Here is a 26,196-nt window from a genome sequence, read left to right on the forward strand (position 1 = left end):
AGACGCATTCAAGATCCTCTTTGAACACACACCAGCACACATTTCCGATGCACACCAGAGATTAGGTATCTAATCTGATTTCTGCAAATAACTAGTGGCCTCATTATTGTGTCTAATGATAACAGTTATAGACATTATATTAGTTTCCTTACAACATCTCGTAACAACAGCAATAAAATCAGCTTTAAATTGTCTGCACGGTTACAGAAGGTGAGCCCTGGATTTACTTGAACCAAAGCTAATTGAAATGGTCTTTCGCTGCTTTGAACCTGGCTGAGCTTTTTAACAATAAGAGATGAGAAGATGTTTCTGAAAGCCTTCATTTAGACCTTTGAGTGATATTGCCCTTGCCAAGGCAGCTGCTCTTCTGCTGGGATTATCCTGGGGTTAGTTTGACCGGCCTTGCTATGGCAACGGAGTTATACCTAAACACAGGGAGCAGGTGTTTAAAGCCATTGCATAATCAAAGGATCATATCAAAGGCTGGCATGTTGTATAAAGATGATTTAAAGAGCTGTTGTTTTCCAGTTGAAGCACAAAGACTCGAGGGGAGTCTAATCTCTTTACAGCGGTTAGGAACACAAGCTGGGGGTTAACACACAGACATTTTAAAAGTAATATCATCATCAGACCTTAAATGGGTAACGCTTTAGTTTAGGTATCTGTTATAACTGATCATAAACTATAAACATATTATTGATTATGCTATTAACAATTATTTAATGTAATTAGAAATATTAAGACTATTAGTATACATTTTTTGCTACACTATGTTATAAAAGTGTAATAATATACATTATAACGTGATTTATAATGTGATTAACACGCTAATAACAATCGAGAGAGAATATTCAGAACCATTTATTAAGCTTTTATAAAGTATCTTCTGTCCTAAGCCTTAATTTCATTCAACTGTTTCCTTTTGTCCTAGTTTCTGTACTGTAAGAACATAAGTGGTAAGAGCTGAGGGGCTGGTAGGGAGACAGTGTGATCTAGTAATTAGAGCTGGGGGACTTGGGGGGAGGCAGTGTGATCTAGTAATTAGAGCTGAGGGACAGAGGGAGGCAGTGTGATCTAGTAATTAGAGCTGAGGTGCTGAGAGGGAGGCAGTGTGGTCTAGTGGTTAGAGCTGAGGTGCTGGGAGGGAGGCAGCATGGTCTAGTGGTTAGAGCTGAGGGACTGGGAGGGAGGCAGCGTGGTCTAGTGGTTAGAGCTGAGGGACTGGGAGGGAGGCAGTGTGATCTAGTAATTAGAGCCGAGGGACTGGTAGGGAGGCAGTGTGATCTAGTAATTAGAGCCGAGGGACTGGTAGGGAGGCAGTGTGATCTAGTAATTAGAGCTGAGGGACTGGGAGGGAAGCAGTGTGATCTAGTGGTTAGAGCTGAGGGACTGGTAGGGAGGCCGTGTGATCTAGTAATTAGAGCTGAGGGACTGGTAGGGAGGCAGTGTGGTCTAGTGGTTAGAGCTGAGGTGCTGGGAGGGAGGCAGTGTGGTCTAGTGGTTAGAGCTGAGGTGCTGGGAGAGAGGCAGTGTGATCTAGTGGTTAGGAGGTAGTGTATTTATTTTATTTTATTTATTTATTTCAGAGATATGGAGTTTATATGTGAGGCTGAGAATAATAAATGTGAATATGTTTCGTATTGCAGAGTTGTGGAGAGAAGGGGTTGAGTCCTGTATCTACCCTGAGCTGCCTGGTTACCTTGGAGCAGCTGGCTCTGCACAAGCCAGAGAGAGTTCTGTGTGTCCCTCACATACATTTAATATGGAATTCAACAACAACATACATATAATCAAAGAAATGCAGGTTTAGGTTTCAACTCATGTATTTAAACATCCTGTATCTTTCACCACAAATCCTCCACCCCCCTCTTACATACTGTTTTTGTTTTAGCAGAGAAATTTGTTTATTGTAAATAGGTTGTCTAACACTGCCATCTGCTGGCGTGATTGGCAAATTACATTAAACAGAGAAATGTCGTGTGCCCCATTGATCAGAGCTGAGGGACTTGGAGGAATGCAGGATAACGTGGTTAGAGCTGAGACTGGGAGCATGGCAACGTGGTTAGAGCTGAGAGACTGGGAGGATGGCAGTGACAATACAGAGAAAAGTATTTTCCGTAAACAAAAAAAAAAACGACTTCACATGGGTGGGATCAGTGCATCAATGTGAGGACTTGCAAATTGTGTCACTGTAGAGGCGGAGTTATAGGGAGCCAGGCTTTGGGTGTCAGACTTGGGGTATGAGGCGTGTGTCGTCCGTCTTGCAAGTATACACTGTTGGAATCTGACCACTTCATTTTAGATCATTGGATAAATTGGTCAGATTCTGCAGAGAATCTGCACAGAATAATCTCCGTGAACGCACCCACTATGTTCACATGACGAGGGCGCTTTAGAAACACGTCTGAAGGCAGAGAGCGTTCCCTTAGGCCACATGATCAGTGCCCACTAATTTTGATCACGTGTTGTATGGAAGATGGCTGCGCTCTGAAAGTTCCACGCTTGTCTGTTTACATTTTTTACATTTTTAAGTTTTACCGGATTGCCAGGCTTGCATCAACTGCGACCATGTCCAGGCTTATTGTCAAAAACCTCCCGAACGGGGTAAGTGAGGTGCAGTCATTGAAAATAAACTAGGCAACAGACCTGCATTGACAATACTATGCGGTGCTGTGGCTGGTGAACGAGCTCTCTAGTTTGTATAGATTTCGCAAAGAGAAATTGCATGAAGCAATTCAAAACACAGAGAAATATTACTCCAATGTTAATATAGCCCCCATGTAAAATGTCGTCTTGTGTTGTGTGTCTGTGCGTGTGTGTGAATTATTGAAATCGAAATGTTGGGTAACGTCACAAAGAAAGGGAATAGAAATAGTTGCATTTTTTTTTATTTGTCGATAAGACGACTTTTCAAGTTTTGCCCCACGTTCTTTGGGCGGTGGACTAGCCCTGTGTTCATTTAGGGATGGGTGGAAGGCAAGGTTAAGTTTGTGTGTATTTAGAACATGTTTCTCATTCATGATTCGCTGTGTCATGGGTTTGTGCAGCGTACATCTGCATAAAGAGTATTCCTAGTACAATGCAGTATCTCACAATCATTTTATACTGAAATATGTTTCCTTTGAGATGATACAAATATGAAAAAAATAAAATACTGGGAAAAATATTTATATTCGTTCATATAATGAAATGTGTAATTGGCTAATATTGTGCAAAGGAAACCAATGCATAAATTGTCTGAAATTATTAGCACACATTTAGTATAGTGTTTCACTTCTTTCTTCAATAGGTTTGTCCAACGCATGCATTTGATACTGTTAGATTCTGTTTAATTTCTAAAACATTTCAACTTCCTGAAACACCTTGTATGTGCATAAGACTTGCATGTGTGCAACAATTCTGTGATGAAGGAAATGAAAGACAATTAGCTATACATTGCACACAGCTGCTTAATCCCACACACAAAGGTAAGGTCTGTTGTTGTAAATTTAACACTCAGACACCAATGTGCCTTTTGTTTTATTTTGTCTGCGTGTTTCTAGATGAAGGAAGAGCGGTTTCGAAGCATGTTTGCTGCTTTCGGCACCCTGACAGACTGCAGTCTGAAGTTCACCAAGGAGGGCAAGTTTCGCAAGTTTGGATTTGTGGGGTTCAGATCGGAGGAGGAGGCAGGGACTGCACTGAAACACTTCAATAAGAGCTTCGTGGACACTGCAAGAATAACGGTAGGGGCACTTGCATGAAAGACCATAATGAATACAGTAGAACCTCAGAGTTAAAAACTGACCGCTGTACCGAACACCCTACTTTCAGCTGGAAGGATGCAATAACTTAACCATGCGTGCAATGCAGCCAGATAGGTACTCCGATAAGCAGTGTGCTGCTCATGGAGAAGGCAAAATTACTGAACCAACAAACATATCCAGACGAAGGTGAGGCACAACAGAAGCACGGGCAATTTTACTAGGAAAGTTTGAGTTTTAAAACAAAACACAATTATTTTTTTCCCAATCAAAAGGAGGATAGGCATTTAAAATCTGTGTGTTTGCTCCAGTTACCATTTCAATGGTAACTATAAATGTAGCCTTGTTCCATTTGTTGTACTCTTTTAAAATACCAATATTTTAAAAAATCCCATGAGTCTTGCATTACTGTGCTGTATCCTTGTATTATTCACCTGGTTAAGGCTGTAGGTTGCAGGTACACATTTATTAAAACCATTACAAACTCATTTTCAGAGTTACGGAAATTCCTTCCCAAGGTGTTCATATCTCCAAGGTCATGCTCTAATACCTCAAATACAGAAGCACTGTACATATCCATGTCTATGTGGCAAGGAATGTGCCTTCCAGGTTTCTGCTCATTCCTTCATTAAGCCAAGTGAAGGAATTGGCTTTTGCTGAAACAATTTGCTATTTAGGGACCTACTTTGCATCAGTTTAAATAATGTTTTTTTTAAGTCTGTTAAATAAAGGTGTATTATCTGTTTAAATAAATCTAGCATCAAGTGTGTATTTCTTTTTTCTATTCAATACTGCTGTTATTTAATTTTGGAATCTAGTATCTTGCATTTATTAAAAATCCTACGAAGAGTTTCTAGCTCTGGGTTAGCACATTGAGTGAAGGGTGCAGACGGTTTGCTAAGATCTACACCGTTTCCAGGTCATGTTGCTCTTACAACCTCCTAATTAATTAGAACACCAATATCCTTGCATTACCCAGCACTGTGGGTGTGTTTTGCAAGGTATAGTTCACAGTTTAGTGAACTGTTTCCCTCTGTTGCAGGTGGAGTGTTGTAAACCCTTTGGGGATGCAACAAAGGCTAAAGCCTGGAGCAAACACTCTCGGAAGAGTGTATCCACTGAGGGCAAAGAGCCTGGCCAGCAGAAGGAGGCCGCGGCAGTGAAGAAGGTACAAGTTGCATCAACTTTCCTTTTGCTTTGCTGGGAGTGCACTGTTACTAGAGAAAAAAAGACACCTCAGCTGATTTAACCTGTGTTAATTATTGCTATGGCAGGAGATTTGAACTTAAGAGTATCTCCTGAATTCGTTGTCAAAGCACTTCACCACAATCGTAAAAAAAAAAATAATAATAATACGAGCCAATCACAGTGATTGAAAATAAGAGCAAGAGTAAAAACAGGAGCCTTTGTTTTAATCTCTGGTCATATCAAGGAAGAGAATGCTAGCTTGGAGATATTGGAGTTTATTACATTGATCTAAGCAGGGCCAGATCTTAATGTTACTACTCTTAGTTAACACAGAGCCCTTTTTGTTCCAAGGTGTTAGGGGAATCAAACACCGAATATTAGAGTATTTCTGGCTCTGGTATCAGTTAGTACCTTGTGGATTGTCCTTTAGCCCTAAAACACAGAGCAAAACGAGAATCCCCAGAATGAGAGTGGCAATACTGTCCTGGGGTTTGTAGGTCAATCAATAAGGGTATCTTTCAGGGCTGGAATCCAATGCACAATGCCATTGGGGATGCTTTGATTATGAGTATCATGCAGTCATAATAGTCAGTCCCATGCACAATGCTGTTGGGGGTGCTTTGGTTTCGTTCTCATAACTCTGCATACAAGTTGGTTGGAAACTCACTCGGACTGAACAGCAATGATATTCAAAGAGAAGTGACAGTCTGTTATTTCTGTTTGTTTTTCCAGGAGAAAAAGAAGAAAGCAATCACCAGCACCCTTGGCGAGGTAAGTGTAGGATAGCTGGGAGAGAGGAACCGTTTAGAATATATCTATTATCCTCCGCTATATGAAATATAGCTGGTTAATTTATTTCACTATATTGTCATGCATATTCATAAACCTATTCCTGCCCTTCTGAACCTGTTCTGGAGTGGCAGGCGGGATACAGGCAAAGATGACAGATGAACCCATTGAAATGCTGCATTTTGTGGGAGGAGTCGGGAACCAATGACATTTTTCTGATTGAACAGGTTGGATTCAACCAGCGGGTGTTGTGAATCCAGAAGATATTTTGACAGGAAGTCCCGATGCATAACCGATGTGAAGTGAAAATTGGTAGTAAAAATTGATTTATGACCAGGGATATGTTCATAAAACCCTCATATACGTTTGTTCTCTGCAGCTGAAAGAAGACCAAGACTTCAAGGAGTTCCTGGCTGTCCACCAGAACCGAGCCCAGGTGCCAACGTGGGCCAACGACACGCTGACAGAGCCCAAGAAGAACAAGGAGCAGGACGAGAAGAAGAAGAAAGCAGCCACAGACTACCTGAACTTCGACTCGGACCAGTCCTCGGAGGAGGAGGAGGAGGAGGAGAGCACAGAGAGGAGTAAGTGCACTTTAATGAGAAAACTTCCAACATTGAAGGAAAATACCAAAGAAAAACATTTAAATAAGTAAATGTGTAAAGATAGATTTTCACCAGACTCAAGATATTTTTCAACATAGTCTTGTTGGTTTTGATATATTTATTCATACGTTATAAAATCAACTAGGGACTTTTTTTTGTTAAACGTTTACTCAGGAATGTTCGATAGGAGAAAGAGATTGTTTCTTCTAAACATCGCAGTGTATCCAGATCATGCTCCCTCCTGCAACAATGCTGGTGCTCTGATTGAAATGAGTGGCATATTGTGGGAACAGAAAACCAGCATTGTTGCAGGAGGGAGCGTGATCTGGATACACTGCGATCCTAAGAAGATACATTATTTTTCTCCTGTCAAATGCTCCTGAGTAAATGTCGAGAGATCTATTGCCCAATTGACTTTTGATTCATGATGTGATTAAAAATGTCAAGAGTCGGCAATATGTTAAAAAATATAACGTGATACGGACAACACGGGACACAGCAAAGGTGACGATTCTTGTAAACACTGCAAGATGTTCTGTAACGCTTGGTGACGGCATCTCAAGGTAATACTTGCCCGGGTCGGTATAGCTAACAATATAGAGTCAGATCAAACTGAATAAACCTTACTACAGCGCTTCCACACAACAGGGTCAGGCCACTTCAAGCAGACTAACTTCAGGACTAGAAAATCCCCATCAACGGAACAAAATTAGTGCCAGTTGCAGTGTACTAATCGGAAGATAATTCGTTTAGCTGATCTGATCAAGCCGATCAAGTTAGACTGACCATGGGAACCAACCATAGAGCAGTATATATAAAATAGAAACCAGGGTCTTAAACAATTTGAAGACTGATAGAAACCAGGATCTTAGACGATTTGAAGACTGATAGAAACCAGGGTCTTAGACAAATTGAAGAATAATATAATCTGTCCTATAAAAGGAAAGTGAAATCCGTCTATCTATACAGTGCTTCACAGGGTTAAAAACAGGTGCACTCATTTTAAACAGGCTCCTTTATTTTCGATGGCCTGAAGACGTGAAATGAATCTGGAATTCGATACCCAGCATATGCAGCACAGAAAGCAACTGTTAAAATCAGATTTGTTTCGATTACCTATTTGGCTTCAGCTTAATTATTTTCCAGGCTTGCTTACTGATATCCTCATTTCTGAAGATGGATTATTTCAGAAATGAATGAAGTCTTAACACAAAATCACAGTTACATGGCACAGGCTTACTTTGGTTGTTTTTATTTTTATATATTAGGCTATACAATTAAGTCATACACCTTGTAACCTCAGGGTTAGAAACTCCCACTCGCCCACTCGACGAGGCAAATTAAATCTGATGAGGACTAGTTGATGTCTGTGTCTCAGTAGTTCTCTGGGCGAGTACTTGAAACAAATGTACTGATATACTCTCACATTCACAGGCTTGCATTAAATGCAGGAAAAGTGAATTTTCTAACGGGTTGTAGCAGTGGTGAATAAGTATTCAGAATGCTTACAAAACAGTCACAGAACTGAAACCTCCCTTCATCTCCCCTGCAATGCCAACCTCACTTAATGACGTTTTACGTTAATGTTCTCCCACTGCGTGGGATGCGAAGTTTATTGCTGTAACCCCCACTCCAGAAATCAGCCAGCATTTTTGTAAATAGCAACAATGTAATGAACAGTAAAATTGACATTTAATTTGTGTCATTGGTGTTAATTTCAGACGGAGCTTCATGGTCAGCAAGGTAACACAGCTAAGAATTTTTTTCCTCTGTCATCCTGTCTGGTGCTTGTCAGTGTCAGTTTCTCAGCACACAGTACAGCAGTCGCTCAGTAATGAGGTCATCCATCTGTAGGAGAGTTTACTAAGGTGCCTTTGTTAAAAAAATAAAATAAATAAATAATAATAATCTAAATTTATAACTCTGTTTATTTTTTGGGAAAATAAAAATTTTAGGGACCCCAGCTGTTGTTGTTGATTCCAGCTCAGGAACTTCACATAAGGACTAGTAAGTTTCAAAAGGTACCACAATTTTTAGTTTCTAACCCTGAATCTGTTCAATATTGTAAATGTAGAGCAGAAGACAAACCCTTTACTGAGTTATTATGTTTTATTCTGCAAAGCTGCCACCAACACAGAAACCATTTGAGGCAGTGTCTGTCTTCTAGGGGTGTAATGAAACACTAAAGTCCTGATGCGATATGATGGTTCTGCTGGGCTACTTGAATGGTACATAAAAAGATCAAATGATCAACTAATGATGGACTATTCTATTAAAAGACAAACATTAAATGAGACAGGGAGAGTATGTATTCATACAAACTACAAAATGCAGTTCATTCAAGAACTATTTGATGAACTGCAATGAATGCTGTTGTGCTTTTGGTCTGGAATCACAATACAAAGCGTGCCCTATGTAAACTTAAGAGCAATGCAAGTTACTCAACATGCACAAATGGAGCACGAAAATACAAAGCACAAAAAATGTCAGGAAGGGCAGCGAAGAAAAAAAAAAATAATAAATTCCAGATCCCACCCAATTCCATGCTCTTTTCTTCTTTTGAATGCATTTCAGTATAATTAATGGATTAATGAAGGCAAAGTGCATATTTGATAGCGTGTGCAGAATGCCAAGTGAACACCATTCTTTACATACGCCACATTTTCAGCGACCAGGTAAAATCAGACTTTACTGCGGTTAAACACGATTTATGGCAGCATTATGGGGGTTTTGCACCTGCAAATCACTTTGCGCATATTCTTACATCACCCCCAATGTCTTTACAGTAGGTCCACAGTTGTATCCTGTGATGGTCTCATTACAGTTATTTTATGGATGTCCAAATTCCGTGACCTCTGACTTTATTAATGATATTGACCTTGGCTGTCAGACCGAGCTTTTAAAATCTGTAACTTGGCATTCTTGCAGTAATTAATAAGTGAATGAAAGTTGTGTTTGTGTTTGCTGTTCACTCAGCAGGCAGGGAGACGGGGCTGTCAGACATGGATTACCTGCGTTCCAAAGTGGTGAGTGAGAGAGAGGAGGAGAGCGAGGAAGAAGAGAGCGCAGCAGACAGGAAGCTTCCCCCACAGGCAGACGGCGCCTACGAGAGCGGAGACAAGGGCACGGCTCAAACACTGACAGATAAAAAGAAGGGCAAACAAAACCAGGTTTGATTATTGTTATTAACTGATGTAGAATTGTGTACGACTCCAGGATTACAATAACATCTGAGTATCAAGGGCAGCAAACAATCAGCAACTCGTCCAGACACCTTAATAGCACCCCCCCCCCCCCCGCCATGAAATCAAAGCAGCTTTGAAAGATACTGAAAAATACTTCTAGTCGTAACTTTTGTCATTGAATTTGCTTCTGTGTGTTTCTTATTGTACAAAAACAGCCAACTTAGGAGAAGGGATCAGCCATATAAACATGTGATAACTATACCGAGCATCAAAAGAAACTTATCACTATTATAACACATTTATTTAAAAAAAAAAATAAGGTATAGAAATGATGGACATTGATGAAATGTTTTTGGTTTCTTTTTAATCACTCGATCATTCATCCTTGACCATGACACGCTTGAGTAACTATGACTGAAGCATATGCACTTAATCACCTAATTAGTGAGACAGTTGATTGGACACTGGATATGGAGGGACTTCAGCTGTTGAATTGCAAGCTTGAATAAAAGCAATAAAAAAAAATCACAGAAAGTAAAACAATCGGCATGTTGGAGGCTGGACTAGGGCAGCATACTGTGGCTCACCGTCTTGGGTGCTCACAGCCAGCAATTTCAAACCTGGCAAGACGGTATAACCAGACACACACTGTTAATGACAGGCCACGAACTGGGAGATCAAGAGTCACAACACCTGCCCAAGATCGACAGATCATTTTGCAGCATGTTCGTGATGTCAATTGTTAATCAGCATAATAAAAAGTCACTGCACCTGCTCTAAAACAGAGTTTCATTTTTTGATCACATCTAGTGAATTTTATCCAAATATAAGGGATAAGTTTCTTTTGATGCTCGGTATATAAAATGACCAACTTGGAAAAAGATATACTGATATACTTGCATTCATTTAGATTTAAAAATCAGTTAAAAAAACAGATTTGTGCTACTATCATGAACATTGTAGTGTGAGAGATAGGGTTCATAATTCTGTATTGTGGAAATAGATTGATTGTTTGATCCCTAAGCGCGGGAGTTTGAACTCTCCACAGCGCTCATAGAATTCTACCTCCATGCAATGCACACGGTGTGAGAACAGCTGGCATTTTGTAAACTTATTTGCATATTGGTTTAAATTAATGTAGTGAAATACCAATTTTGCATAATGGAACTAAGTTGATATTGAAATCTGTCGTGGAAAAGCAATGATTGGTTCTCTAAGTGAGATAATGCGTCTAGCTCAGGGGTGGCTCTTCCAGTCCTGGTCTTTGTTCCAATCCTATTCTAAACTGTTTAATTTAACTAAGTAAAAATCTACCCAGACCCTAAAGTAGTTTGTTTTACCTGTTTAACCTGGAGTGGAATGGCCGCTCCAGGATCGTGACTGGAAACCCCTGGTCTAGGTCCTGGCAGTTTGATTTCTTTTAAAGAAAAAGTGGCAAACATTAAATGTCTGTGAATTTTGTCTTAAAGAAAAAAATCTGAAACATTCTGAATCCTTTTACCTAAAAGGACTCAAACTCCCAGAAACGACTTTTGTCGTCAGAGGTGAAAAGACGCTCAACAGTCTTTTTGATTATAAATAATATTTAAAAAAAAAAAAGAAAATCCTATTAAAAATCCAATACATGTTTAACATTATGCATGCATCTTTCTATGGGATAAGTGAGCTCTGTGACGTGATGGCAATACTTATGATATACTGGAGTTGTGTTGTTCGCTCTGTGTATTTAAACATGTTGTTGTTCTCCTCAGACTGAGCCCACCACCCCGTACACTGTGAAACTGAGGGGAGCTCCATTCAATGTGAAAGAGGTGAGAGCACGAATCAATCCCTTCATTTTCAATACATTCTTCTTTGTTTAGTTTGTCATGTGATGTACATGTTTTTCATGAACACATGCATTTTGCCATTTCCTCTTGCATGTTAATGGCCTGATAGACGTTAAGGGCAATCTGATGATGTTCTCGGACACACTTGTTCTGGGTTCTTCTGCTCCAATATTGACTTCTTGTTCTTGTCAGATTCTGGCTTTACCCGGCTTTGAGCTTGTAAGGAGAATCCTAGGTGCCAGGGCTGTGACAATTTGGCCTTTCAACTACACTAGTCCCAAGGACTACTGTTGAAAATACCATTGTCACACAGTAATTACCCTATTAATTCTGGAATATTAGCTACAATGTCACCATCATCACAATTCTCTTCAATCATGTTTTAAGTCCCATCAATTGCGAATTTTTTTTTCATGGTCTCTTTTTACTGCTTAAAAAAACCCAATGTACTACTCAAGAATACATGTGTTTTATGGTTGAGTTTAATGTGCATACCACTCATGTGGCTACATTTCCATGAGTTACTGTTATGATATCGCATAAAAAGTTAGTGGCCATATTATTAATTATTGATGTTTTTCATTGTGACGTACTGCATTACAAATACATTCTATTGCTGAATGATACTGCATGTCATTTAAAAACAACACTCGACAAAACACTCGGAATCACAGAATACTGTAAGATGGACGTAAACTCTGGTCTCATTTTTTACTTGCTCAGGATATTTTGATAGCCTGCTCTGTACTGCTGCCTTGTACAAAGGAATATATTAGCGTACAGTACCTTCAAATGAGATAAGGAGCTCCAGTGTTGTTACTGATATCATATTTATAGGAAATGGAAACATTCATGACAAACGAGACACCAGTATGTCATGAAAACCATGACCTATGACTTTAAAATAAAATAGGATACATAACTAGATAAAGTAACCAATGTATTGTATTTATCAATTTGTGATTAGTAAGCCTATACAATCACCAGTAATTTTAAAACATCGGCAGTGGAAAGATAGCAAATTCTCCCAAGGGCTCGCTTGTTATCACCACGTCTGCCCGTCACAGAAATGCCATATCTCATGGATTTCCTGACATATCCTCAATATACTCTCCCAGTCTCATTTTTGTCTATTAACAAAATAGTCCATCATTAAATAATTTGATCCCATCAGGCATTGCTCAAGTAGCCTATCAGGACCATCACATATATTGTGATTCATGTTGTATTGCAACCTGCATGTCATGAAACACATGTTGACATTAGTGTATCGTTGCACCCCTACCACTCTGATCTCATGCAGTACTGGCCGGGACTGAATTCAGTTTTCGATGCCCAGTTTGCAAGGTACTTAACCCAGCGTCACTTTATGGACAATGTCACTTGTATACAAGAAGAGAGAGGAACATCCTGGTAGCACTAGTGCTGATCCTTTAGGTTTAAATAACTCAGAAACACAATTCTCATTAATTTCACTAAATTATCAAGACTAAACAAATTGCTGTTAATGTCACGGTAATACATTTTTATTCCAACCCTAACACACACTCACGGAGAGAATCCTAAAATGCTGCTGTTACATTTTTGGTTGGTCCTGTTTGTCACAATAGAAGGTGTTAATGCTTTTAAAGCACTGGTTTGTTACTGACGTGTGTTTCTTTTCTTCAGCAACAAGTACAGGAATTCCTGGTGCCTTTGAAGCCTGTGGCTATCCGCATAGTAAGAAATGTACATGGGAATAAGACAGGTTGGTTGATAATTATCAGCGAGTAATAGAGCTCTTGCACCATACAGATCTTCTTAAAAGTTCGAAATACAGAAGACACAGTGAACGAAGTGCAGTAACCCTTTATAAAGTCAATGGGCTGGGGGCCTGTTAAGCATTCAGTTTACGCAATATGTTTTACCTGAATCATTTTTCCTTCAACCATGTCTTTTTATTTTTTTTCTAAGGTTCCATTTTTGTTGATTTGAAGTCTGAAGATGAAGTCTTGAAAGCTCTGCAAAGAAACAAGGACTATTTGGGTATGTGCGTCTGACAAGCGTCTTTAAAAACTAAACAAGGTTGACTAGCTCCAAACCATTCTGGGCTTTGTTCAGAGATGTGTGGGATTTAAAATTTTAGATTTTTTTTTTTTTGCGGCAGATAGTGATGTGTGTCTTTGCTTTTAATGAAACCAACGCAAAGAACTCTCTTTCAGACATTCTGAAGTGTTCTTTGCTAGAAGTGTTAAAAGAAATTTGTCATGTTGCAGGTAATGAGCCTTGGCGTGAAACCAGGCCGAGATGAGGAATTTTAATTAATTTAAATTCTTGTAAAGGAAATAAATGGCAGGCATGTTTAATGTTTAAATTTTTTTTGATTATTCTTAATAAATGTATTTAAATATATATGTAGATGCTCAATATGGGTTATAGTATAAAAGACATGATTGAACGGCATGGTTTAAGGGAGCACTCTGATTGGCTAGCGGCATTCTAGAGGGGGACCACCGGCTACCGCCTCATCACACAAACTTAACACATCACTCTGCACTTAGTAAAATGATTTTAGTGTAACAGTCCATATTGTTTGTTGGTCCTGTATGATGCTGTTGATGCTCAAGAAAGATAGAAAGTACATTTCAAAGTTTCTCTTCCTGGTAGCATCTTAGGTTTACCCACCACAGAGCTAGCAGTGACAGGTGATCAGTTTATGATGTCATTCCTTTTAAAATAACTACTTTCTCAGTGGCATTGAGGTGCATTTGCACATTGAGGAAATGCAACAAAACGCTGAATGATACTTGCAAGCATTAAGCCAACTCCAGGCAGTGTTAAAAGGCCATGATAATGTTTTTAGGGGTGTGGTTATCTCATGTCAATCGCACCCTCTGTCGTGTCTTGGTGCTAAGTTCAACATTCTGAATTGTTCTGAAGAGCTCCAACTCCCACAGGCAACTTGAAAAAGTGCAGTTTTCAGTGTAAAAGATTTTTTTTAATAGGTATGAAAAAAATTCTATTAAAAAATCAAATAGACATTTATCATAATGCTTTTGTCTCTCGTATAGGAAAATGTGAGCTCTACGAAGTGGTGATAATACATATTAGGTAAGATTGACTTATTGTGTGTGTATACCAGGCGGTCGCTATATCGAGGTGTTCCGTGCCAAGGCTGCCCCTGAAGGCCGACCTGAGAAGCGCGGGGGTGAGGAGAAGGATTGGAGGAGGCAGCTGAAGGAGGATGAAGAGGAGGAGGAGGTGTCCGAGTCAGGGAGGCTGTTTGTCAGGAACCTACCCTACACCTGCAGCGAGGAGGACATCTCAGGACTATTCAGCAAGTACGGTAGGTCAGGCACTTTACAAAGAACTGAACACAGACACACAGAAGTTGCAAGTACTGAAAGAGGTCTGGAACAAACCAGTGTGCAGGCAAGATCAGTCGATTTGTATATTAGGGATAGAATAATAATATTCGATATGGAATATCTTCTATAATCCGTATAGAGAAAATTTAATGTGTTTAAGGAAATTTGGAAGCTAGTGGTATTTTAATACTGTACTTGGCATAGGCCTGTATGTATGTGTCACATTTTTGCAAATGTCTTGAGAAACGCTTTTCATCTTTGAACTTCCTAAGGGTCTTCCTTGGCAGTTAATATGAGTATCAGAATGTGGGTGTATACTGAGGCACCTCTGTTCGTATGCCTCGCTTACATTTGCACAGTTCCAAAGAAGCACGTCTTCAATTGTGACAGAACTTGGTTGGAACATTCTGTAGCACAAGTTCTAGGGAGAATCTGCAGCTATATGGAAGCATTGGTTGATAAGTTCTACTTAAAGTATTGCATTCAACACGCCTGGGTCGTGTTCATGATATCTCTCGGTTTGTATTTCCACTCGGGATGTAATACATGCTGTGTGTTGTTTTTGGCTTGTGGGTTTAGCAGTCTCTCTTCCTCTGTGCCCCCAGGCCCCCTGTCAGAAGTGCACTTTCCAATCGACAGCCTCACTAAGAAGCCGAAGGGTTTTGCCTTCATCACCTTCCTGATTCCAGAGCACGCCGTCAAGGCACTGGCTGAGCTCGACGGGCACATCTTCCAGGTACGCAGGAACGGCGAGGTTACTGAGAGTATCACCAGGTACGCAGGGAAACTGTGCAGAAACGGCGAGGTTACTGAGCATCACCAGATACGCAGGCACACTGCGCAGGAACGGTACGGTTACTGAGAGCATCACCAGGTACACAGGGACACTGCGCAGGAACGGCATGGTTACTGAGAGCATCACCAGGTACACAGGGACACTGCGCAGGAATGGCACGGTTACTGAGAGCATCACCAGGTACACAGGGACACTGCGCAGGAATGGCACGGTTACTGAGAGCATCACCAGGTACACAGGGACACTGCGCAGGAATGGCACGGTTACTGAGAGCATCACCAGGTACACAGGGACACTGCGCAGGAATGGCACGGTTACTGAGAGCATCACCAGGTACACAGGGACACTGCGCAGGAACGGCACGGTTACTGAGAGCATCACCAGGTACATAGGGACGCTGCGCAGGAATGGCGAGGTTACTGAGAGTATCACAATCTCAGGGTATTGGAAGAGGCCTGTCCCTGTCTGTTCAAAGTTAATAAGTATATTAGTGGTTGAAATCTGGGTAAGTATAGTGGGGGCTCTCTGTCCTTCAGTTATGACCACATGTTTACATGATGATGCAGTTGATGTAGGTCATTGTCATCTACTACGATACTGATGGCTATTTTATATTTACATCATTTTGTATTTGGTAATACAATTAGACAAGTGTTTCCATAACTGTGTACTAGTAGCAAAGGCTGCTGATGCCTCCTTCCAATCACTCTTGAGAGTCACATGGTAATGTGATTCTACGGGGATTCCAGAAACCAGAAAGGAAATGCACTAAAACAAGATGTTACAGTAGAGAGCGTCGCCTGTGGCATTCAAGGTGATGTGATTGACTTTATGTTGGGATCGGAGGACACCCACTAAGCTGTTCTCCTAAACTGTTGTAAGGGAACAGAATTGGACTTTCTAAAATGGGGAGAAAAACATGAAAAAGAAATGCTGCAAATAGTGGAATTAAAAAAAAAAAATGTATATATAAACCGATGAAGGCAACAGCCAATATATTTACCTACTTGGGAAGTGGATAATTGTGACACACACACTATTTACAGCAGCAGGGCAGCAAATAAATAAAATAAATCTATAGGAGCATGAGTTTTTAAACGGCTCCCTCTGTTTTTGTGTTTGTGTCCAGGGCCGGATGTTGCATCTCTTGCCCTCCACCATAAAGAAGGAGAAGGTGGAGGAGGGTCCCAGTGCACCCGGAGCCTCCTCCTACAAGAAGCAGAAAGACTCCAAGGACAAGGCCAGCGGTGCCAGGTGAGCCAGATGCTCTCTGTGTGCTTGTGTCTGTCTGTCTGTCTGTGTGTGCGAGATGGTTCAGAGTCTCATGAGCCAAAATTTTTTAAATCCGATTGTCTTGCGGGCACTATTGCAACAGTCTCCAGTCCAGATGAGTTAGTGTCTTACAGAACCCCCTGCAGGGTTTAAAAAAATACATTTTTTTTATTCACACACATCGGTAAATCAACAAGGGATTTCTTTTTGTTTTTCAGGAACGCCAGGAGAAAGAGATTGTATCTTCTAAATATCATAGTGTATCCTGTCTGTTTCCTCGTGCCACCATACTGGTGCTCTGATTGAAATATGGGTACAGAAAACCAGCATTGTTTCAGGAGGGAACATGATCTGAATACACTGCGATCCTTAGAATCCTTTCTTTTTTCTCCTGTTGATTTGTGAATACCATGAATAACATCTATTCCTTCATTCTCTCAGCTCTCATAACTGGAACACACTGTTCGTCGGGACCAGTGCAGTGGCTGATGCCATCGCTCAGAAATACAACACCACCAAGAGCCAGGTTCTGGACCATGTGAGTACACTGCAGAGCTGTGCTGTGGAGCCATGCTGTGATGCTGTGTGCTATTCATGCAGCACTTCACAGAGGAGTGCTAGCCATTAAAAAATGAATTAAACAAACAACCAAGTTACTAACTGAGAGAAAACAAAGTGTGAGAGCAAAATAATGACTTTGTGGGATGTAGTTCATACTTGCACCAATGGTTTACCTACAGGCAGACCATAGATGCGTTTACACCTACAACTCAGACTTGAGCTGGTTTAGGGTCGATTAGATTGAAAGATTCTTATCATTTGAGCTACCCATTTGCATCTGAGCACAGACCTAGGCTGGCTTTGGCGCTGTATACCCCTGAACTGTAGTGCGTGCCCGATGATGTCATAATGACCACCCCTTGCGTGACGACACTTCACTCCCCAAAACACAGAAGCGGTAGTGTTTAAATCAACAAGCAGCCTGTCATTTGTGTCACGTGTGTGTTTCTACTTCAAGGTGGGTGTTCCGTGGTAATTAAGATTCCTTGATGTGCAAATAACACCTGTTTCTTTAAATTTCCACTTCCAAAGTCTCAAAGACTCATATTTATTCACCTCTTTATCTTCCCCTGCAGGAAGCTCGTGGCAGTGTGGCCGTGCGCATGGCTCTGGGGGAAACCCAGATCGTCCAGGAGACACGACAGTTCCTCCTTGACAACAAAGTGAGCCTGGACTCCTTCAGTCAGGTCTGTGCATATCTTCACATATTGACAGGCATTACATACATCTATTAATTAATGTGTTGATTTCAAAACAAGAAAAGCTATCCTTCCTTCACCTTCACAATTGAGTACCAATCAATGGCAATTAACTTCCGCACTGAGGCTTTTAAAAGCCGACTGGAAGTGAATTTTCCTCTCATCCGGGGCTCTGACATTTTTACTGCCATACTGAGGCCGTCTGTTTAAGGGAAGGACGGCTTTTCCTGTTTTGAAAACAGCAGGTTAATGAATGGATTTATTTAATACTTGCTGATTTTTTTAAATGCTTCTTAAAGGCAATTACAAGTATCAGCACCCCCCTAATCATTTGATTGTGCTGTCCATTCTGTCCCTGTTAGACACCACTAACACTGACAGACTCATGCCTGGTTCATTTCACAGCTGCTTGTTTGCTTTTGATTTACTGAAATACTCTAGGTTTTATGAATTAAGGTAAACATGGAATTAACTACTTTGTCAAGGATGAGACCAGACATTTTAACAATGTTTTTACCGTTTGTTAGTTCCACATCATGTTCTACATTGAGCGTTCTTGTTTAGATGCAGCGCGTGCCGCTAGTATTAACAGAGGTAGGCAATTGATCAGATTACCTGAATCCCTGGACAGACTGATTCACCACGGTGATCCTGGAGGTATTGGAGACTTCTCTGCACATCTGAGAACTATGTATCCAATGCACAATATGTAAGGTGTATGGAGTGATTTGGTTAGCTACAGTTACAATGACAAGTGGCATTGTCCCTCTCTCACTTTCAGATTTACAGTAGCATTCATCGGTGTCTGTTTGTCTACTACATTATTCTCATTGTTTCATGTCTACAAACAAGCAGGTATCGTGCTTGCAGCAACCGGATGTTACAAACGGAATCTTAAGGGATTCAGTCTAATCTGACAGATTCTAATTAGAGTCAATGAAGAGAAGTTCCTCATCTAGTTGTTGTTATACTCTGGTTAATTACATTCATCAGCCATGCAGCTGATATCCACCCCACAAAGCACATTGGGAAATAAGTAAGATCAGAAGGTTCACATATAGGATGGTTGCTATAAACTACAATATATAAATGCCAGGAGTGTGAACAATCAGGCCCCTGGTAAATCTTCTCTGAACTGATCACACCATGTCTAGGTTTACTAATAGAAGTTGTCCATGCAGCTATAAGGTTGGAATAATGTATTTAACATCAGACTTGATCATTTAAAAATACTTCATTGAGTGTAGTTTTGAAACCCAGGACTGGGTGCAGGGCTAGTCTTTCAAATCCTGATATGACATTGAGTCTTGGACAAGTACAGGAAATCCAAACTGTCTGGAGGGGTTCATTTGTACAGCATTGTGTGTTTCTGTGTCTGCCTTGCTTTCCTGCACAGTGTGCTTTGTGTATTCAAACTAATTCTCTTCAGCTCGTCTGTTGTAAATAGAAGTAAACGTGTGCCTAGCAGCCCGGAGCAACAGACAGTAAATCTTAACATGCAGCTGTGTGGGTGTGCCTGTGTGGTCATTTTGCACCCTGCTGTATGTTTACAGGCTGTCGTATAAGTCAATACGGGCCACCAGTAAGCCAGCCAGTGATCGGATCCAGTCTCAAATCTCATCGACATATTTATATGCTTAATAAAATCTGAAAGAAATTCATTCAGTCATTTTGAAGAAATCGTGTTATCGAGAAAAACCTTCAAGATGGTTTCTAGGGATGGGATAGGAGTTCAAAGTCATGATCACTTCATGTTCCAAGATTCAAGTCATTACAGCAATAAGCTGAAGTGACTATATATTTTTAACATTAAGGCAATGCAAGTACTATATTAGTTTAAAATGATGATTTATGTAAACTTATATTTGCAGCAAAATTATTGTAAAAATGTAGTAATTCTTGCATTGGGTTGCAATTAGTCGGATCATTCACTCCAATGTGTTTTAAACCATCGATTTAAAATAAGCTCCATGTTCATTTCACTAATATAAAAGACATGTTAAAACATGCTTTTGTTGAAATAGATTGCCATTATCATTCAGTGACCTGCCTGTGAGGGACAGTCTCTGTTGCCACTGCTTCAAGGAAAACCACTCAAGGACAGTGAAAATGGGATCTCGATTATGAATCACAGATGAGAGATGAACCAGTCATTGTTCAAGGTTTTTCAACATTCCAGTCCATCTTCCTATCCTGGGTACAGATGTCATCCCGTGCATATAGCATAGTTCTAAAGTTAAAGCAACAACACTTGTATGTTTATTAGTAGTTTGTTTTTGTGATGTATAATATAGTGTGTTGTGTGAATAGTGTATTGTCACAGAAATCATTTTACACAGTTTAAAACCCCTTTGCGGTCCTCTCGCCCAAACAGCACAACATGCCGTCTCGTGTAACAATCAGAGACACCCTGCACACCCTCCTCCCAGTTTGTGAACTGTGGTATTGCTTGGCATGTCAAAAATTACAGGAGTCTGATCAGGGTCTGAGATTGTAAAAGCTTCTCTTCAGATTCCTCAGGAAGCTAATGGCGCTTCTTTGAAAATGGCTGCCTGTATGTCATGGGTGATTGAAGATCAGGCAGTAATGTTTTGGTTCGTCTTTTCTCTGCAGTAAGTCACGTTGCTGCTTGTGTATTCGGGCAGTGATGTCTTTGTTGTGTTTTCTCGGCAGTCAGTCACGTTGCTGTTTGTGTACTTGGGTAGTCACGTCTTTTGTTGGTGATTTTAATACACGCACCACTACACTGTACTCGAATTTAAGACGCAGGTGATTTATGAGAAGCAAAAAATTGTTAAAGTGCGTCTTGAATTCGAAGGAATACGCTAGTTAACAAAATAATTCCATTAATCTTTCCTTTTGTGCAATTCTATTCATTATGTGGGTCTCAAATTTGCTGTATTGAAAGCAACAGATGGAATGGTAAAAAAAAAAAAGTGCAGTAGAACCTGTCCTATCTGATTGAATTGGTTCTAGGGGTCCATCGGATATGTAAAAATGTCGTATCTCAGAGGGTGTCATTATACCGCTTTGTAGTTGATTTATTAATGTTGGGGCATTATAAATTAACAATATCAGGTACATCAGTGTGTCTAAAACATCAATTTACAAAACGGCATTCCAAAAACAGTTCTTGGCATGCATTCCCAGGCTGTGCCAGAGTAATGCCACAGGTTTTATTTGCACCGTGCATGGTAATCCGAGACAGTAACAAGAAGAAAGCGCAAACACAAACCGGTATTAATGATACAAATCTCTTGCTTTCTTGTTTGCTAGAGACCCATTGGTTAAAGAGGGTATTGTATCTTGCAGGATCGGATTTGACAGGTTCTGCTGTATTTTATTTTAAAACATGATATCTGTATACTACTACAAGGTACGAGGTGATGCTCTCATATAATGTTGAACGTCCCCAACCCTGAAACCAGGTTTTCCTGTCATTTAGTAACCAACTAGTTCCCCTTATTGACTGATATGCTTTTAGCCAGTAACAGATTCCAGTGTAAAGTATTATATAACCTAATGTAGTACCAGATATCTTGTTTTAAAATTCAAATTCTATGTTTGCTATAACATGCAAAAACGATTTATGGAAGTATTTTGCTTTCTACAGTAATTTAACCAGCAATTCAATGGATGTCTGACTATGGAAACACGGTAAAGATTGAAACCAGGTATTTTTCCACACAGTCCCTGGAGATGGATGTATTGGATCCTTGTTCTCTGTGCAGTCATGCATGTCTCTGCCTGTGTCACACTCCGCTGGGCCACAGTGTGTGTGCTGGTCAATCCCAGAGCCGCTGTGCGGAAACCAGCCTCCCGGCACAGTTGAATGCTGCTGCTGGGGGGGAAGGGGAACCGACAATTGCAACAAGACCATTTCCAAATGTAACAAAAGAAATGGCATCAAACACTCTTACCTACCAAACAGTCTTTCTCAATGTCTTAGACCCCAAAACTGCTGGAATGTGGAGAACCGCTTACTGAATTTCCTGGTACCCCTTAACAGATTTCATTTCTGCAAGTGCCAAGACTGATGCAGCATTCAATTAGATATCAGTCTTAGCAGACATCATTGCAGGAACCCATTCCAACGTGTCCCCTGGTCCTGGTTTCTATACTGCACTTAATGTACTGACTGGGGTAACGTCAATTCTCTTTTAGATTTGAAAGACCAGTCAAGTTGTGGGGACCCCAATGAAGTACATATCTTTAGACACTTAATATTCGGTTCTCTCCTTTGCAGTTAGGAACCATAGTTGCAAGATTATCATTTTTATATGCTAGTGGAATGGCATTATGGGACAAAGGCAGCCATTACCATTATGCCTTATACAGGGATGTAAATAAGACTCCCATTGCATAGCAGTTTGCTCCATTCCTGGTTTTACTGTGAGTTTAATAAGACTGTGCCTGTTACCTATACACTGGGGCTATTCAAGCAGTAGCAACACCTGGAATGGGTGAAACTGCTATGCAGTAGGAGTCTTCTTTCCATCCCTGTTATAATTGGTTCCACTCTGAGTGGATGACTTCTAAAGGGGAAGCACTGTTACTCCTAGTATAAAACAAAAAAAACTAAAGTTTGACAGACGTTTGGGCTCATGCCTTTCACCAGTGGAAGCTGATTCCTGTAATTCCCTCCCCAGGCGTTGGGCCCTCGCAGTGGGACAGTGATCCTGGTGAAGAACCTTCCTGCAGGGGTGCAGGGGCCAGAGTTAGAGGCCGTGTTCGCTCCGTTTGGATCACTGGGGCGAGTGCTGCTGCCCCCTGCTGGACTGACTGCCATAGTGGAGTTCCTGGAGCCAACTGAGGCCAAGCGTGCCTTCACTAAGCTGGCCTACACCAAGGTAAGAGAGCGCGAGAGGGAGCTCAGAGACTAGCTCAGTGCATCTTTCAGACTGTGTGTGTGTGCCTCAGTGTATTGTTTAGACCGTATGTCTCTCAGTGTATTGTTTAGGCTGTGTGTGTGTCTATTGTTTAGACTGTCTTAGTGTGTTGTTTAGACTGTGTGTGTGTCTCGGTGTATTGTTTACACTGTGTGTGTATGTGTCTCGGTGTATTTTTTACACTGTGTGTGTGTGTGTGTCTCGGTGTATTGTTTACACTGTGTGTGTCTCGGTGTATTGTTTACACTGTGTGTGTGTGTGTGTGTCTCGGTGTATTGTTTACACTGTGTGTGTGTGTCTCGGTGTATTGTTTACACTGTGTGTGTGTGTGTCTCGGTGTATTGTTTACACTGTGTGTGTGTGTGTCTCGGTGTATTGTTTACACTGTGTGTGTGTCTCGGTGTATTGTTTACACTGTGTGTGTGTCTCGTGTATTGTTTACACTGTGTGTCTCGTGTATTGTTTACACTGTGTGTGTGTGTGTGTCTCGGTGTATTGTTTACACTGTGTGTGTCTCGGTGTATTGTTTACACTGTGTGTGTGTCTCGGTGTATTGTTTACACTGTGTGTGTGTCTCGGTGTATTGTTTACACTGTGTGTGTGTGTCTCGGTGTATTGTTTACACTGTGTGTGTGTGTGTGTGTCTCGGTGTATTGTTTACACTGTGTGTGTGTGTCTCGGTGTATTGTTTACACTGTGTGTGTGAGTGTCTCGTGTATTGTTTACACTGTGTGTGTGTGTGTGTGTGTATCTTGGTGTATTGTTTTCCACTGGGTGTGTTTGTGTGTGTGTGTGTGTCTGTGTATTCTTTAGACTTTTGACCTCAAAAGAGTAGAGCTTAGTGCTCCCACTAGCCCTGCACCCCAAGTTTCAGAACGTCCCTTCCTCAGGTATATTATTGAAATGACCAAGTGCCAGGCATTTGAACTCAGGCCTCTTAATTCTGGTCTGAAGTGATCATACTGCCCATCACAGTGTGAATAAATCGTTACCTAGTAGGAGTTCATGCAGCTGCAGTGGTGGCACAGTTTACTTCATGTCAAGCTCCTAGCTCCTGATCATTTAAATAATCACTGAAGGTAGCTCTGAAACCTGGGACTGGGTGCAGGGCTAGAGTCTTGGTTCAGACCGTGTGTGTCTCCGCTTTGCTGTAATCCCGAGGGTGTCTCAGTTTCAGCACGTGCCCCTGTATCTGGAGTGGGCTCCCATGGATGTCTTCTCAGGACCCCTGCCCAACAGTGTACAGAAACAGGAGCCCCTCTGCTCCCCTGCTCTAGAGGTGAAGGAGACGAAACCTGAGAGTTCAGGGGAGGGGGGCAGTGAGGAGGAGGAGGAGGAGGAGGAGGAGGAGAGCCAGCCTGGCTGCACACTTTTCATCAAGAACCTTAACTTCACCACAACCGAGGACACCCTGAGACAGGTAGGCTGACACACAGAGCTCCTGTCCAGCTGTTTCTTTCCTGTTTCATTTATAGTACTTTTAGCACATGCTGTTGAGAGTACAACATCTGGGGATATTAAATATAAATAATCAGACTTTTTCTTTGTGCTGGAACAAATCTTCACATATGTGAACAAACACTTCTTGAAATGCATTTGGTGGGAAAAAAATAACCATTCACATTTGTTCATTTAACAGTTTTTAAATGACTAGAAGGTCATGCAAGGCAAATAAATAACACAAATTCTACTGTACAGAATGGTGTTTGTAATAATAACTTTAATAGATGATCTGATGAGGCATGGGTTTACTTTACTCCTGGAAAAATTACACTTTGTTTTCCTGCTAATGCTAAATTATATATATATATATATATATATATATATATTCCCAACCATATTCTTCGGAATTTGGCATAAGATGGCTGCAGAGGTCATGTAACATTGGTTTCCTCTTTGAAATATTGACTTCACACTCCGTACATAAGTGTATTCTATGATGATTGATTGTGGGTGCTGTGCTGTAAAAATGAAGCATTTTGTATCAGGAATTTTATAAAGAAGCTGCGGGTGCATTACCAAAGCCTCGTATCTCAGAGATGATTTGAAGTGCTGACTTCACATTTGCAGTGTTGTATAAATAGTGGATGCTGCATGTTTAAGTGGCAATGACATTGACCTCTGGCCTACATTATGACATCACAGTGGACTGGAATTTCCAGGTATCTCAACAATAAAAAGCCCACGCTTGTATGAAATGTGATGTATGAAAGTTATTTTCGGTCAGATCTGCCTCAATTTCATCTCAGCACACCTTCTATATCTGTTTGTTTTAAGGAATGATTAGTAAACTAGCACTTTGAAAGCCTATGTTGATTATTAAAGCAAATTTGTGTTTAGAGGGTTTTTTTTGTTGTTTCTCATTTTTATGGTTTAACTTGAGTGTTTATAAACACTAAAAACCACTCCATCAAAAACATTCTTAAGTCCTTACTTTCATGAATGGAGCCCATTGTAGCGGGAGATGCAGGAGCTTGTCTGTGCCATGCGGACTGTATTGTGTATTGGTATAAGAGATGCCCCTGGATAATGTCTCCACCTCTGCCCTTCTCTTGTCTTTCCAGGCATTCTCCAAGTGTGGGGCTCTGAGGAGCTGCTCTATCTCCAAGAAGAAGGACCGATCAGGTACCGCTCAACTCTTATTGCTGTCTTCAAAATATGTGACCTAATAAATAGCTTAAGCAGTTCACCTCCAGCCCCCTGAAAACTTAAGTGGATAAAATGGCAATAAATTCAAACAAAAGTCTTTGAGATCATCTGCTTAGGTCCTTTTTTTTTTTTTTTAATAAGGTAGGTTGTAGCATTTTTAAAATGCAAAAGAACCATCAATAAAGAAAAGATCATTTTAATCTGCTTTAATAGAAAACAGATGTAGGTAGAGCGAGATCTTCAGGTCCACATCCAAAGGGACAGTCGGCCTGGTCTTCAGCATGAAGTTTTAACATCTACTCTCGTGTAATGGAAATCTCCCGCCTCTCTCCAGGCAACATGCTGTCAATGGGATATGGCTTTGTGGAGTTCAAGAAGGCTGAATCGGCACAGAAGGCTCTCCGGCAGCTACAGGTGAGGCAGTGCTATAGTACCTGGTCTCACAATACAAGCAGTCTTTAGCATTGGATTAACATTGGATTTGAAAAAATGTATTGCCAATCAGGCCCTGCCTGTAATCTGTTAATCAAGAGCCACCTAAGATACCAGCAAAAGCAAAATGTGTGCATTAAAAGATTTACGCTGTGAGGTCTCGGGGAGGCTCACCCGTTACAAGCACGACCGTGTGCTGTGCAGGGCATGTCA

At 40.8% G+C, this 26,196-nt stretch overlaps 1 protein-coding gene across 2 annotated transcripts in view; it reads left to right on the forward strand.

The window, feature by feature from the left end:
- The first annotated feature begins 2,243 nt into the window (after positions 1–2,243).
- Positions 2,244–26,196, forward strand: part of LOC117963108 (probable RNA-binding protein 19) — a 75,143-nt gene continuing 51,190 nt past the window's right edge. Inside the window, exons 1-18 of one of the 2 annotated variants that reach the window (XM_058994822.1) lie at positions 2,244–2,604; positions 3,543–3,725; positions 4,786–4,911; positions 5,664–5,702; positions 6,100–6,304; positions 9,305–9,495; positions 11,262–11,321; positions 13,008–13,086; positions 13,293–13,364; positions 14,461–14,664; positions 15,292–15,422; positions 16,612–16,736; positions 17,196–17,292; positions 17,891–18,001; positions 22,663–22,863; positions 24,074–24,322; positions 25,467–25,527; positions 25,886–25,965. In XM_058994822.1, the coding sequence (XP_058850805.1) occupies positions 2,470–2,604; positions 3,543–3,725; positions 4,786–4,911; positions 5,664–5,702; positions 6,100–6,304; positions 9,305–9,495; positions 11,262–11,321; positions 13,008–13,086; positions 13,293–13,364; positions 14,461–14,664; positions 15,292–15,422; positions 16,612–16,736; positions 17,196–17,292; positions 17,891–18,001; positions 22,663–22,863; positions 24,074–24,322; positions 25,467–25,527; positions 25,886–25,965 (2,349 nt within the window). In that variant the 5' untranslated portion in view covers positions 2,244–2,469. Of the gene's footprint in view, positions 2,605–3,542; positions 3,726–4,785; positions 4,912–5,663; positions 5,703–6,099; positions 6,305–9,301; positions 9,496–11,261; positions 11,322–13,007; positions 13,087–13,292; positions 13,365–14,460; positions 14,665–15,291; positions 15,423–16,611; positions 16,737–17,195; positions 17,293–17,890; positions 18,002–22,662; positions 22,864–24,073; positions 24,323–25,466; positions 25,528–25,885; positions 25,966–26,196 lie in introns of both variants that reach the window. The other variant, XM_058994821.1, reaches the window with a different exon arrangement.

The sequence above is a fragment of the Acipenser ruthenus genome, chromosome 21 (assembly GCF_902713425.1).
Source record: "Acipenser ruthenus chromosome 21, fAciRut3.2 maternal haplotype, whole genome shotgun sequence".
In the NCBI taxonomy this organism is placed as follows: domain Eukaryota; kingdom Metazoa; phylum Chordata; class Actinopteri; order Acipenseriformes; family Acipenseridae; genus Acipenser; species Acipenser ruthenus.